The sequence below is a fragment of the Solanum dulcamara genome, chromosome 11, assembly GCF_947179165.1.
Source record: "Solanum dulcamara chromosome 11, daSolDulc1.2, whole genome shotgun sequence".
NCBI classification, from domain to species: Eukaryota; Viridiplantae; Streptophyta; class Magnoliopsida; order Solanales; family Solanaceae; genus Solanum; species Solanum dulcamara.
The window spans coordinates 53846806-53862364 of record NC_077247.1 but is presented as its reverse complement, the minus strand read 5'-3'; the positions used below and the strand labels follow the sequence as shown (position 1 = coordinate 53862364).

The 15559-nt window shown below is 30.9% G+C and overlaps 2 protein-coding genes across 2 annotated transcripts; both read left to right on the top strand.

Annotated features, from left to right (window-relative positions):
* Nucleotides 1-553: 553 nt before the first annotated feature.
* On the top strand, nt 554-5192 carry LOC129874068 (proteasome subunit beta type-1). The gene is made up of 7 exons (XM_055949294.1): nt 554-711; nt 803-910; nt 2026-2107; nt 3718-3847; nt 3936-4078; nt 4197-4283; nt 4876-5192. Exons 1-7 carry the CDS (start codon nt 665-667, stop codon nt 4948-4950), a joined length of 672 nt encoding a protein of 223 aa, XP_055805269.1. The 5' UTR covers nt 554-664; the 3' UTR covers nt 4951-5192.
* A 1470-nt stretch (nt 5193-6662) lies between these two features.
* On the top strand, nt 6663-8580 carry LOC129873790 (AAA-ATPase At5g17760-like). The gene is made up of 2 exons (XM_055948969.1): nt 6663-7826; nt 8043-8580. Exons 1-2 carry the CDS (start codon nt 6828-6830, stop codon nt 8496-8498), a joined length of 1455 nt encoding a protein of 484 aa, XP_055804944.1. The 5' UTR covers nt 6663-6827; the 3' UTR covers nt 8499-8580.
* Nucleotides 8581-15559: the final 6979 nt, after the last annotated feature.

The following is a 15559-nucleotide window of genomic DNA, read 5'->3' as shown; positions in this document are numbered from 1 at the left end:
GAGTGTCACAAAAGATTAAGCTCAATCCTATATGATATCGATATGGTATCAATATATTTCTACTAATTTAGGGTTTAATAAATAAGATTGTGATTTTAATAATTTTCTCTTAATTGTTTTATTTTTGTTTCTTTAAAAAAGAGTTCAATCCTATATGATACCAATAGGATATCAATATACCGACATAGTATCACAGAGAATTAAGCTCAATCCTAAATGATGCCGAGATGGTATCAATATATCGATGGAGTATCACGGAGGATTATTTCATAACAATGACGTCAGCATGACGTCATGTGCGAGTTTAAAAAGAGAAATTGGGGTAAGTGGGTAAATAATTTGGATCATGAGTCTATTAAAGATAAATAATCTGCATTGAGTCAAATTTGAATAGATATTTTCATAATTGGATCTATTTTGCGTAATTTTCCCAATAAGTTGAGCAGGGACCAATAAACCCTCTTTTAAGTGGGCCTCGAAGACTGTATAGACAAGACATTGGGCCTAATGAGAAAGCAGTCTGGGGCCTTTTAGTTCTAAGCCCATCTACCGCGTATAGTCAGATGACTTGCTGAAGACGAATCATCAGTCTTTCCTTCTTTCTTCAAATTGAATCTTCTTCTGCAACCCTAGCTCGATCTCCCTCTCTACCCATCGAATCACCATGACGAAGCAGCAAGCTAACTGGTCTCCTTATGACAATAATGGCGGGTAATGTTTCATAAATTATTACTCTTGTTTTGCGTTTTTTCTTTCATTTGTTTATGTCGGTGCTTATATCCCTCCCGTTTTGACTTTGCAGAACCTGCGTGGCAGTAGCTGGAGCAGATTACTGTGTAATTGCAGCAGATACTCGCATGTCCACTGGCTACAACATTCTTACTCGCGATTACTCCAAGATCATTAAACTGTATGTTCCTTTTATTTGTTTCAATTAAATTGTTTGCTGTTCCATTGAGCTGGTTAATACTATGGAGTAGGCTAATAACATCTTATACATAGATGTATATATTTGATAGATAAGCTCAATGCATAGCAATCTCAAAGTATTGACCCTACTTAGTTTGGATTTTCCGGTAGAAAGTAAAAGTATCCCTTCTATAACTGCACAACGTAACATCCATCCCATGTATAAAGATTCGTAACAGTAGTGAACGATGCAATTGAAGTGGGTCGGGGTGACAAAATTATTCGAACAGCCACTAGCCTTGTGGGATTTCTCGGTTATAAAAGAAATACTGTTATCAAATTATTCAAATAATTGCGGCTTTCATATGAAATGGATAAACTGAACTATTAGTACTTAAGTTTTAAAGGAATAGATTAACATAGAATTATCACAATTCAAGCATAATTATTGACTTAACATATTATAAAGAGAAGAAGAGAACTAAATCTCACTGAGTTGATGCCAGACAATCAAAGAAGAGGGAGACTAGGCCAAGGGGCGGGAGGGTGCTGATTGGGGGCGGAGAGCAGCTTTGGAGGAGGAAGAAGAGGGAGAAGTCAAAGATCAGAATGCAAACCTAGGGTTGCATTTCTCTGTTTGGATGAATCACAAATGGAAATACTTTCAGTGCTGTTTTTGTTGTTTGCTTGACGAGGCAAGGCCAGTAATTTAAAAGAAAATTTAGCTAGAGGCAATATCAAGTTTAGCACAGTTCGTAATTGTATAAAATGTGTTTGACCTTTACTAAATAGACTCTATATTTACTTAGTATAATTTTCCCAGCATATAGAAAATCTTTTTGTGAAGCGGTTTCAAAACAAACTTGCCTTTATGTGCCTCTTCCTGGGAGGAAGAGAGTATAGCAAGGATTGCACTTCCAGGATTAGCAATAAAATCAGATATAATGATCTCCTCCAGTCCTCCTATACATTGTAGCATGAGAGAATGAATGAGATGGGTATGCAGACATGTAATCTTCACCTTATGTCATGATACTAATTGGTTTCTCTCCTTTAATCTTTACACAAACCTTGGCTGATATATCAGTGTTGTATGTCAACTGTCTGACTATGTAGAGCGGATAAATGTGTGATGGCTTCATCAGGATTTCAGGCTGACGTGAGAGCTTTGCAGAAGGTTTTGGCATCAAGGCATCTGGTAAAATGCTAAAAGTTTTTGTTAATCCTTTGTCTCTTCAGACAGTTTGGTATGGAGCATGTAGGGTGTTTTTTGTATCTTTGTTCAGTGTGCTTCACCTGTTTGTGCAATATGATCTTATCAGCTCATTGAGAACCGAAATTTTGATTGTTAGCTTGCATTATGTGCTTGACTTTGTGGAGAAAAGTGAGTAAGCATTATGTGTTAGAAAGACAGCAACAGTGACCATGATCTGATCCATAAGCTTTAAAATTCTTTAGCCAGAGGATATGATTGTGTGCAGGATTGGGGTGGGGGTTTCTAGGGGTTATAATTAATCCATAAATTAGGCTCGTTTACTTTTCTTTCAATTATGCTAGACATGATCAGAACCTAGTTTTTGGGTACGCGCCTTGTGCGTGTCCCTTATTGGTGAGTATATTTTTCCAAAAAATCACATAAATATTAGTAAAAGTTGTATTTAAGTTGTAAATTAAAATTAAAGAGAAACAATTCAAGCCCCTGAAAATAGTAAGTTGGTGATATTTAACTAAACTCAATATAAAGGAAGCGATGTACCTCAAAAGGTACACAAATGTCTTACAATTTTACTATGACGTACGAATGATGCTTCTTTAATATTGGCTTGTAAGTTAATATAGAAGTGGAGAAGTCACTGAATTACGTGGAAATGTTAAATGGGGAAGGATTTACGTCTGTGAAAAGCTTACTCAACTTTCTTGTCTATTGTATGTTATCCTTAGGACACGGATAAAAAAAAACCTTCTTAAAATCGTAGCTCTTTACCCATCAGAAGCAATTATATCTCTCTCTCATATCCATCTCATCGCTTGAGAAAATAAAAAAGACCATATGTTTCTTGTTTTCGAAGCCGCACCTCTTCACCCCCGAGAATCCATGATCGCTCGTTTTGTATCACTTCATCACTTTAATCAACATGGATACGCTGTCAATAATACTATCATACTTAATATTTTAGTTTTTTTTTAAATAATCAAGAAATTTGTTGTTTTTTTGGCTTCAAAACTCAGTGGAAATGGGCTTGGCCATCTATACTATATTTTAGGGTTCAATAGATGTTGGCTATTCAAAACAGGCAGGGAAAAGTGTAAAACATATATCATAAACTTGTTTTCACTTATATGTACATCATATTTATTTGAAACAGTTCTTGCAATAAAAATTTCAAATAGAGGAACTTCTCTCGATTGATTATTTACCTTTTGTTGATGTTGATTTTAGGTGTTCATTGCCAACATAATAACAGTTCAAACATAGGGCACTATTTTCACTCTTCTTGTTCCGTTATATTTTCATTTCTTAATAAACTAAACATTGATTTTCACCTTACATGTTTTCTACTTTTGACATTGTCTAGTAAACTATTGTCAACTTCTTTATTATTTATTGTGCCAAGTCAAACTTGGCTATCCAATCCGGTAAACAGTATGTTTATATAGTATCCCTAATGGGACTAAAATATAGGATGATGTCTGAAATGGTAATCTGTAGTTCTTTTATCATGGATCATGTCCTATCCAGAGTTTAGCATTTACATTCTTCTGAGATATTTGGATAATGATCTTTATATGTTTATTATTTTGCAATAGATCTACCAGCACCAGCACAATAAGCAAATGAGCTGTCCAGCTATGGGTCAGCTTCTATCGAACACACTATACTACAAACGTTTCTTCCCCTACTATTCGTTCAATGTCCTAGGTGGCCTTGACGATGAAGGTAATTGGTTAGCGATGGTCTCGAGGTTATTTATTTGTAGTCTTTTCTTGTAAAGAAGCTTATACAATTTCATCCATACACCTTGTAGGAAAGGGGTGTGTCTTCACCTATGATGCTGTGGGATCATATGAGAGGGTTGGCTACAGCTCTCAAGGTTCTGGTTCAACTCTGATCATGCCTTTCTTGGACAACCAACTGAAGTCTCCTAGCCCTCTGTTGCTTCCTGCTAAAGTTTGCTCCATTCTTTATCTGTTCAAAATTTCTCACATAGTCAAAGCATTTGTAATTGACCTAAAAATGAGGAGAAAAATATAAACATTTGCTAACGGAGTTTCCATGATCTCTGCAGGATGCTGTTACTCCACTTTCTGAATCAGAAGCCATTGATTTAGTTAAGACATGCTTTGCTTCAGCAACAGAAAGGGATATATACACTGTAAGTCATTTATATGCTGTCTTTTTGGCGATCTGTTTTTGAATTCAAACTCTGAGTCTTCTTGGACTTCATTTTATTAACCACCAGAAAATTTCCAATTTCCTTTCCCTTTTTTTCCCACGCCCCTCCAAAATCTACTTTTTTGCGGACTCTTCCAAATACCTGCCACACACGTGTTGACAGGACAGGGGTGTGGGATCTATCACGGATTTGGTCAACTTACCTTGGTTACTTTGATCTCATTCTATGATCGAGAAGTATAGATTGATTGGTATTTGTTTTTGATAGTAGGGTTTGTCGCATATATATATATGCTTTTCTATTACATGAGGTAAGAATAAAATGTTGGTGTTTATAAACAATGAAAGTTTTATTAGGTGTAGTTCAATAACTTTAGCTAATCTGAATATATATTTTATGTGTCGTAATATATATTTATTGGTTGTATCCACCATCTGTATCCGCACTCAGATCCTAAAATTTAAGTGATGAAGAATCGGTCCTTTAGATCCACACCCTAGTCCGAGCACCATAGGAACAAACGCTTTCACTATCGGTCTGTATTTCTGAATGTTTTTCTCCCTTGTTGCAGGGTGACAGACTGGAGATAGTCGTATTAAATGCTGATGGCATTCGTAGAGAAGGAATGGATCTGAGGAAAGACTGATTTCTTGTGTTTCTTATCCGATTATGAATGAATGTAATGAGATTAATTTAAATTATGAAAAGATTGGCAGTTTAAACTAATTTAGTTTGAAAAGAAAGGTAAGTGGCTTAGAGTGATTATTGGTATTCATTGTCAGCTCCTGACTGTGGAGTGTCCTTGAGAATCTCTCTGCTGGGTGGATTTTATGTATTTGGTAAGCTTTCATCAAAAAGGAAGCCTTTCGGCTCAAATTGGTGCGTTTAGTGGACAGCTTATGTTTCCCTCTTTAAATTATGTAATGTTCTGAATCTAACCAGTAGCTTCTGACATTGGCCAACGTCTCTTTCAAAATGATGACATCTCTGCTAGTGTATTGAAACGAGTAGAAGGATGCTGATTGCACACAGGCTTAATCACGCTTTTTATTTGTCTATTTTTGTTCGTAACTGGTTGCTTGTACATACAAATCACAAGTTTTAGGGCTGATTGGTTGGGACAATCTTTCTATGGTGTCCACTAGTTTTTGCTGGAAACAGTTGCCTAATACTTTTTTCTTTTATATATTAATGACCATTCTTTAGATTGGCTTAAGGTGTTGCCTCAGCAGCACTGAGAAGAACTAAAGTGTGGCCATAAATAATACTGTATTTCAGATTTTCAGTATTTGCAAGTATTGGTTTAGACAGGTTAGGTGGAGTTCCCTTTGAGAACTATAAGTACTTCGTTTCCAATCTCTCTCCCCTATTTCATCCACTTTAATGTTTGTAAAGCTGGCTGAGCGTAGACTTGTATGTTCATGCAACTATTAGGGAATATTAAAATATAACCTTTAACATTTAAATAATTACTATTTCAACTTTAATACTCTTTTTTCCAATTTCAGCCAAATATTATCCAAAATGCGTACTCCGTTCTCCATAAAATGGGTGTTTTCTTGTAAAAGTAACCTTTGTACTGATGGATTAGATTTGTCATATTGCATCTTCGTGATGTTGAAATTACACTAGCAGAAAAGAGAGGTGACCTAGAATTTGGCTTTGATTGCGACCCAAAACGACATTCATCCACAATAGACAATACGCAAGGCCCACGCCTATCCTCATCAAAGCATTAAGCAGTGTTAATCTACATAATTGAAACTTTCATGGAAAAAAGTTCTCGTGCTTATTGTAGCTTGACCTCATTCAACCTTTCACTTGATGAATGTATTAGAAGTGGCGTATTTGAATGAACATACATTGTCTTTTTCGTCATACCTTTTTCATGAATTTTTATTGTCCCTAGATGTGATTTATTTAAATCACCATTGTGGGTTTCTTTTTGTCGTGATTTGGACCACTTAGGTTGGTTCCTTTTATAGAAACTTTAAGCTCATACATATGTACTAAAATAAAAACCTCTTTCAATGGTGTATACTTAATAGGACAAGTGTCAGCCTAGTATACTATAAAGTACTTCAATTAATATATCCAGTGAGATCGCTAGGACAAGTGTCACCGTATACCTTTTTCCACCTTCTGAGATTGCTTATTATTTAAGTTTTTCGATTTTTCATGTAAGTTTTACTGTCCTTTCCATATGTACAAGACGCCTTTAGCATTATTTTAATTTCTTACGTAGTTGGGAAAAATATATTCTAATTAAGTTGGTTTCCGAAGCTAGTCTTTTGTCTTGGTCCTTTTTAATTAATGTTCTCTTTTTTTTTAATTTGTCAAAAGCCACACCAAGTTGGTTTAATTTATAATTTCCTATTCCTTGTAGAAAAGGAACTTTGAATCCTTTTTTGTGTAGGAATCGTAGTTATAAAGAAAATTACTATTTACTAGTACTATATTAACCGTTCATGTAGCAGGGGCTAAGTTGTCTGCTTAAAGAAAAAGTTTATGTGGAATTAATAGATGATGAGTCTCTCAGGAATGCCTTCAGCGTCTACAATGTTCCAGGCATATGCCTCATTATCTACTTCAATTACCCTTTTAAAGACAGTGCTGAATCAACTGCTTCCTCAGCAACTCCAGCTGTATATCATCACCAAAATCCGTAGCTATTTTCGCCCAAATTCATCAGACGTAACTCTGGTTATCGAAGAAAGAGATGGCATGGGCCTTAACGAGGTTTACACTGCTGCTGAAATCTATTTGTCTGCCCGAATCAGCCCTGAATTTCAACGTTTCAAAATTAGCAAACGGCCCAAAGACGAAAACATGAATGTTAAATTCGGGAATTGTGGAAAAATTACTGATTCCTTTGAAGAGATTGAATTGATCTGGAAGTTTGTCCGTGAAGCTAAAAAGATGATTTCGAGTTTTCGAGATGATGATGATGGTGATTTTTCTGAGATACGTTATTTTGAACTCAGCTTTAGCAAAGAACACAAGGATAGAATTTTAAATTGTTACATCCCTCTTGTACTCAACAAAGCGAAAGCCATGTGCGATGAGAAAAAAATTGTCAAGTTACATTCTCTAGCTAGTGGTAATTGTTATAGTTCTATAACTTGGGATACGGTGAACCTTGAGCACCCTTCAACTTTTGAGACAATAGCATTAGAACCAGCACTCAAAAAAACCATAATAGAAGACCTTGATAGGTTTTTGAAGAGGAAAGAGTTTTATAGGAGAGTTGGAAAAGCTTGGAAAAGGGGTTACTTATTGTATGGACCACCAGGGACAGGGAAATCAAGTTTGATTGCTGCAGTTGCTAATTATTTAAAGTTTGATATATATGATTTAGAGTTCTCTAATATAAGGCGCGATGCCGATTTGAGAAGGTTGTTGCTGAGCACCAAAAATAGGTCTATACTTGTCATTGAAGACATTGATTGCAGCGTGACGATGACTGAAAGAACTGAAAATCGCACAAATCACTCTGCAAATGGTCGTTCACGGGATCCTGAGGTACGTGCGTCCTCTTCACCCCAAATGCACTTCTTTTTATTTTCTTTCTGCTTTATTTTGAGGATATGTATTTAGGGGCTAATGTATAACTTATGGGTTCGTTTCGATATTTGATATAAATTTCGAACTCAGCAAACAAATACATCTTGATAGATGAAATTTAAATACTCAATTTATTTATTATTGTATATAGTTTCTCACTTGTGTTTTGTGCAGGTTACACTTGGAGGATTACTAAATTTCATAGATGGGCTATGGTCGAGTTGTGGTGATGAAAGGATTATTATATTTACCACAAATCACAAAGAGAAGCTTGATCCAGCTCTGTTGCGGCCTGGACGAATGGACATGCACATTCACTTGTCTTATTTAACAAGTGAAAGCTTTAAAGTTTTGGCAACTAATTATCTCGAAATAGACGATCCTCTTCACAGAGGTTTTAAGGAAGTACAAGAATTGATTGAAGGAGCACAAGTCACTCCTGCAGAAGTTGCTGAGCAACTTATGAAAAGTGAAGATCCTGATATTTGCATCGAAGGTCTTGTTAAATTTCTCAAGCGAAAAAGGATCAGTAATAATGAAGAGATGGAGAAGCAGGAAGACGCAAATAATATTAGTAATGGCGTGACCAATAATGAAGTAAAGAGGATCAAAGCTTTAAGTATGATATAATTTAGTTTATTATTAAAGAACGAAAAAAGATTTGTGCATTAATTTAATTTTTATTAATTAATGGGTTTTTAGTTATAGAACGACATGGTTGCATTAATCCCCCTTGAAAAATTTGGGTGGGGAAAGTGGATTGATTGTTACTTCACATGCAGTCCTGTGATATAGTTAGAATTTTAAAAATTAATTAATTTTTTTTTATTTTTTTACCGGAATTTTTTCCTATATTTTTAAAAATATTTTTAGTTATTAATTATTTTTTTTACCTAATTTTTAAATATATCAAAATTTCAACTCTACTGTGCCAATATGAATTGAAATATAGAGTATTTTTTTTAACAAGAGTATTTAACCTCTATATGTACTACAATAATCACAAGTATCTGTGAACTTCAAGTTAAGTCCTTAAAAGTGAAGTAATGTCTGGACTTTTAATTGAGTGGCAAAAGCTCAAGGGCCAATTTTTGATAGAAAAGTGTGTTATTAATTTTTGAATGAACAATCAAAATTTATGCAATAAGAGTTGTACTCTACTGAACACATGTCCTCATACAAAAGAATTCCTCATATTTTTATGAAACTATAAACACAACAAGCATATCATACCTTTTAGTTATGTTTTTTTTTTCATGAAAAAATGTTAAAGTTAAGTTGTAACTTTCATAACTATATATTTATGTGCATGCAAAACAGGTGTCTTAATTTAATGATTATGAACGCAAATAAATTTATTTTACAGAAGAAAACAAATATTTAAATCATTCAATATGTGAAATTCATTTGCTAATAAAAAAATTATTATTATTAGAAAAATATTTGACCATTTTCCGTTAATTTTACGATCTCATGGTTAATATATTATACTTAAAACCTTTTATATAAGCCCCAAAGACTATATATAACGAAGCAAAAGTTGCTTATTTCTTAACAATTTAAATATTTAAAGCTTTGAATTAAACTAATCAAATTTTCATATTAGTAAACAAAATATATTTACAACAAGATCTAAGGTAATATAGCACAACTGCATGGCAAACATTTTATTAGATTAAATTAACCCTTGCCATTATAAATCATAATATTAAGGTTTAACCTTGTAATAATACATTATAATTGAGCATCAAAAACAAGAATGACGACATTAATTTTTTGCGCACTTGTGTTAATTTTTATTTTATTTTATTTTGTACAATTTTTACTCAATATGGAGCTAATTGGTGCAAATAAAAACTGTTTGAAGGAGCACAATTCACTTTTGCAGAAGTTGCTGAGCAATTTATGAAGAATGAAGATTTTGGTGTTTGCATTGAAGGTCTTGAGAAGAGGACGTCAATAATGTTAGCAATGATGCAATTAATAATAATACTGATGTATATAATTCACTTTAATATTTCCCCTTTTTCTTTTTTTTTCTTCCCTTTCCTCCTATCAATTTACATTTTCACTATAATTTTATTTTTCAAAAGAATTTTCATGTAGTTGGTTTTGAATTTTTAACTTTATTAGATGTACTTTTCAGCACAAATATTACGACATGGTTTTATAGATGTATTAATCCTTTTTTAAAAAAATGTTGGTGTAGAGAGTGGAATTGATTGGTTCGTATTAATTTACGTGGCACTGTTTAAATTTTGAAAGTCAATCAAGTTATTTTTTAACAAAAAATTTTTATATGTCTTTTTAATATTTTAAGTTATTAATTATTATAATTTACATAATATATTAAATTAATTTCAAAAAACTTAAAGCTTTTATGTCTGAATTTACAATCAAAGATTAGAAATTGTGCCACAAAAATCAGGACGAAGGAGATTTTTTATTTTTTTTAACAAGAGTATTCAGCCTTGTGCTAGAATAATCACAAGTATCTATGAACTTCAAATTATGTCGTGAAGTAATGTCTTGATGGAAAAGAATCAAATATACCTCTATACTATTGAAAATAGTTTTAATATACCCCTTATTATATTTTCAGGCTAAATATATCCTTCTTATTATGCTTTCGATTCAAATATATCTCTTTCATTATATTTTGGTACAAATTCGCTCTTAATTTTAATGGAATAACACTTGAAAAGCTCAAAATTAAATAATTCATTCCCAATTTTAAATATCTAATTTTTTTAAGAATAAATAAAACTTTCAAGTACTAATTTGAGGTTTTTTTTTCACAATACAAAATGTATTGCATAATTTTAAGTACGAAATACATGAAATTTCTAAATACTAATTTGAGTCTTTTTTTCTAACAAAATGATAAGACAGAAAATGCTGCAAAATTATTTTGCAGCATTTTCCGTCTTATCATTTTGTAAGAAAAAAAGTCTCAAATTAGTACTTAAAAATTTCATTTATTAGTACTATATTGTCATTTCTAAGAAAAAAAAACTCAAATTAGTACTTGGAAACTTTATTTATTCCTAAAAAAGTCAGATATTTAAAATTGGGAATGAGTTATTTAATTTTGAGCTTTTCAAGTGTTCTTCCATTAAAATTCAAATTTGTATCAAAATATAATAAAAGGGGTATATTTGAATCGAAAGTATTTTTCCGACCTTTAATTGAGTGGCAAAAGCTCAAGAAGGGTCATTTTTTGGTAGAAAGTGTACTTATTAATTTTTGAATGAACAATCAAAATTTATGCAACAATAGTTAGACTCTACTGAACATTTGTCCTTATCTCTCTTTATCCAAAAGAATTCCTCAGAATATTTTTCAAGGACTTCTTCTAAAGGTATTTAAAAGCTTTCTACAAAATATATTATCCCTAATCTTTCCTAAGTTTAAGAATATCAGTTATTAATTTTCTCTTCAAGTTTAATGATATAGTGGGACACGTACTCATTGTTGGTGCTGTAGTTACCACATATTTACAACTAGTTTGACTGGTAATGACTAGATGATGAAATTTCTGAAACTATTAACACCAACAAGCACATCATGCATACCTTTTAGTTGTGGTTTTTTCTCATGAAAGAATGTTTGATGTTAAGTTACGATTTACATAAGTATGTATTTATCTGCATGCAAAGATGGTGTCTTAATTTATCTAATGATTATGAAGGCAAAGAAATTTATATTACAGAAGAAAACAAATATTAAAAAAAAATAGGAATTAATTTTTTAAATCATTCAATATTTGAAATTCATACACGTGATTAATTTAGTTCGGACTCCCGCGTCATAAGAGTCAGTAAAGAAGAGAAAATGATTATTACCAAAAATTTCTCTATTATCAAACTCAAATCCAAACTTTTTGTGAAGAATAAGAATAGAGGGATCACATGGCTATCACCTTATACCTATAAACATTAAATACTTTTGATATGCAAAATTCAACTGTTAATATTGTAATTACTTTTATGGAAAAAAGGGTAAAAATAAAATAAAATTGCACAAAAATTGTCTTTTGTTTATAGCTTTATCTAAAAATGCCCCTATTGTTAATAATTTGAATTAAAAATGGCTTTGCCGCTAATAGTTTGATAAAAAAAATGGCCCTATTGTTACTAAATGGATCAAAATGTCTTTTTCCAAATATATATATCATTTCTTTTCTTATTAAACACGTACTATTTCTAATAAAAATATTACTTTCAAGAACCCTATTCTTGTTTTCTTTCTTTTAAAATTACTTTAATTTTAAAATGTATGAAATAATTTTTCTTCTTAGTTTCATAATTGAAAGAGTATAACTTCAGGTACCTTCTTAACTAATAAAAGGTCATATATACGGAAGATCGCAATAACCCCATCATAATTTTCATTTCGATAACGATGAAAATTCATAATAAAATAAAAATATTTTTATTTTTTCATCTTTTTCGAATTGAAATAGGATAAAAATTTGCTAAAAAAAAATTATAAATAGAAAAATATTCGACCATTTTCCATTAATTTTAGAATGTCTTGGTTAATTAATATATTATACTTGAAGCCTTTTATATAAGCCCCGAAGACTTTTGGCTTGGGGGCCTAATTTAATTTTTTATTTTGCTGAGATTATATTGAAATTTGTAGAAAAAAGTACAAAATCATTACAAAAATTGCTTATTTCTTAACAATTAAATATTTAAATCTTTGAATTAAACTAATCAAACAAATTTATTTACAACAAGATCCAGATAATGTATCACAACCACATGACTAACATTTTTTTAGGTTGAATTAATCCTTGCCATTATAAATCATAATATTACTATTATATGAAGTTAAGGTTTTTATACCTTGTTAGAATACTATATTATAAATAAGTATGAAAAACAAGAATGACGAAATTAATTTTTTTTGCACAGTTTAAAAGCTTTTATTGAAATTTGGTTGAATGTCACTAATTTTATCGAACCACCTTGAGCACATAGAGACTTTCATTTATATTATCACAAGCTTATTAAGGATGTTGTTAAGAATATAATAACTCACTTGTGTTAATCTCTATTATTATGTTGTAATTATACTTTAATTTATGATTAAAAAAAATACAACACTTTTTGATAACTGATTTTTTTTAAGAAATAAAATAAGTAAAATACACATGTTATGATCGAATTGTGGGGATAAAAGAGTTACTATATTTACCATAAATCACAATTCACAACAAGAGTCTTTGATCCTCTATGGTGACAAATGAACATGCACATACACATGTCCTACTTAACAAGTGAAAGTTTTAAAGTATTTTAAAAAGTACAAGAGTTGATTGAAGGTGTACAAACTATCCCTGCAAAAGTTTATTGGAAAATTTATGAAAAATGAAAATCTCAATATTTTCATTGGAGGGCTTGTGAAAAATTTCAATCAAATATTTTTTCTAATAATACTACTGATCATGCAAAACATATTATTGATGATGTATGCTAAACACAAAGACATTTACTACTAAAATATGTAACTTCAAGTCTCCAATAAATTTGAGGAGTATAGGTAATTCATACTCAAGGAACTATTGACGAAGAAAATTCTTTTTTGATTTGTTAAAATAAATAAATAAATTATTTTCAATATAAGAGATTAATATAAAAAAAATTAGATAGAATATTAATTATTAAATGAACCATCAAAATCAATGCAACAACATATGATTGGACAACTGAACACTTCTTTGTCCAAAACGAGTAGCCACATATGTTTGCAGATTATTACACTATAAAAGAATTTGATATTAACTATAAAGCCATCGTTAAATTATTCGTAGCTAACAGATATTTTAAATATTCATTGGTAATTCATTACAAAATAAAATTAGGAACGAATTTTGTTATTTTACTATAAAATTTGTCAGTCAATATTTTTTTGGTGGAATAACTTTTTTGTTACAAAATTGTCTGGGCGATAATTACTTTAGCGGTGTTAGTACACGTGCTTTAAGTACAAATACGAGTGTTTGTGACTGCTCCTTTTTTTTTTTTTCCAGAAAATTTCACATGTGCTTTCTTTTCCAATTAAATGACCATCAACACATCACAAGATTCTTTTTCTAACAAAGTAGGAACAAACAAATCAAGCTTTTTTAAAGCTACAATTATCTTATTCATGTTATTATATTTTTTTGAAGGACTTTTCCAAAAGACATTTGAAAATTAGCTTAATTTCCATAAGACGTATTATTCCTCATCTTTCCTAGCTCTGAGAATATAGGACGCTGGTAAGAAAAGAACAAATGTCAGATTATTAATAAGTGAAAATCAATTATTTTTTTCTCTAAGTTTGATATAGCAGAACACGTACTTCTTGTTCGTGTTGTAGTTAACACATATATGTTTGCACCTAGTTTGATTGATGACGATTAGATACCAAAAAAATATCATACTATTTAATTAGTTATGTTTTTTCACGAGAGAATCTTGCGTAAAACTCTAACGATCGTAACTATATACAGGGCAGGGTTAGTATTTTTATTAAAGGGGTTGAAAAATGTTAAAGAAGTAAATAATAAGGGATTCTACATTGTTCTACTTATTTGCATGAAAAATAATAATCTTAGCCTTATATATATATTATAATTTTCTATCGAAAAGAATTCGGATGAACCCTTATTCTCACTTAGCTTTGCCCTCGACTAATATATACTACCTCCGTCCCATAGTAGATGGGCATTTTGCTATAAATGTTTGTCCCATATTACTTGATCACTTATTAAATTAAGATAAAATTAATTATTTTTTTCTATTTTACCCTACAATTAATATGACCTTTTGAATGTAAACAATTTTCAATACTAGTTATTTCTATAATCTATCTATACTGCATTGATATAAACAAAGGGCAAAATGGTAAAGTCTCCAATGTATTAATAATTTCTTAATCACCATGTAAAATTGGAAGTGTCTATATAATATGGGACGGAGATAATACTTATTCAAAATAGAATGAAGCTTGTTTATCTGCATGCGAATTGATGCGTTAATTTGAGATGTCAAAGGGGCTTCTTACTTCCCAAACATATCCTCCTACATCTATATATAAACGCTGATTTATTAAAAATATGCAAAAAAGTACTTTAAATTGTTGATTAATCATGAGAGATGGCTTAGAATGATTACGACGGGAAATAAATTTATATTATAGGAGAAAGAGAAATATATATTAGAAAGAAAAAAAAAAAAGAGGAATTGATTTTGCTTCTTTTTTCATTTTCCGGGCAACTCCATTGAAATGCGGATTCGAGTTTCACCCAAAAAAAGTTATTAAGAAAAAATTTCCACATGTTTGTCCTGTGAGAAAAAAAAATCTTCTTACCTTTATTAGATGATCTTTTGAGCAATAAACATTAGAGACTATAACGTTTTGTATGATGCATTAATGTATTCTTATTCAAAACTCTTTAGATGTGGTCAGTGGGATTGTTTGGTAAATGCATTATTTTTCTCACAAGAATATATATCTAGCCATTATATATGTAATAACTCTTTTGTATCAATTTGTATGATACTTTTTTCTTTTTAATTCGCTTTAAAAATAATAGTATTAATTTTTTATAATTGAAAATAATTTAACTTCAAAATTTATATTTTATATTTAATGAAATAATTTATAATCACACAAATAATTAATGAATATTAATT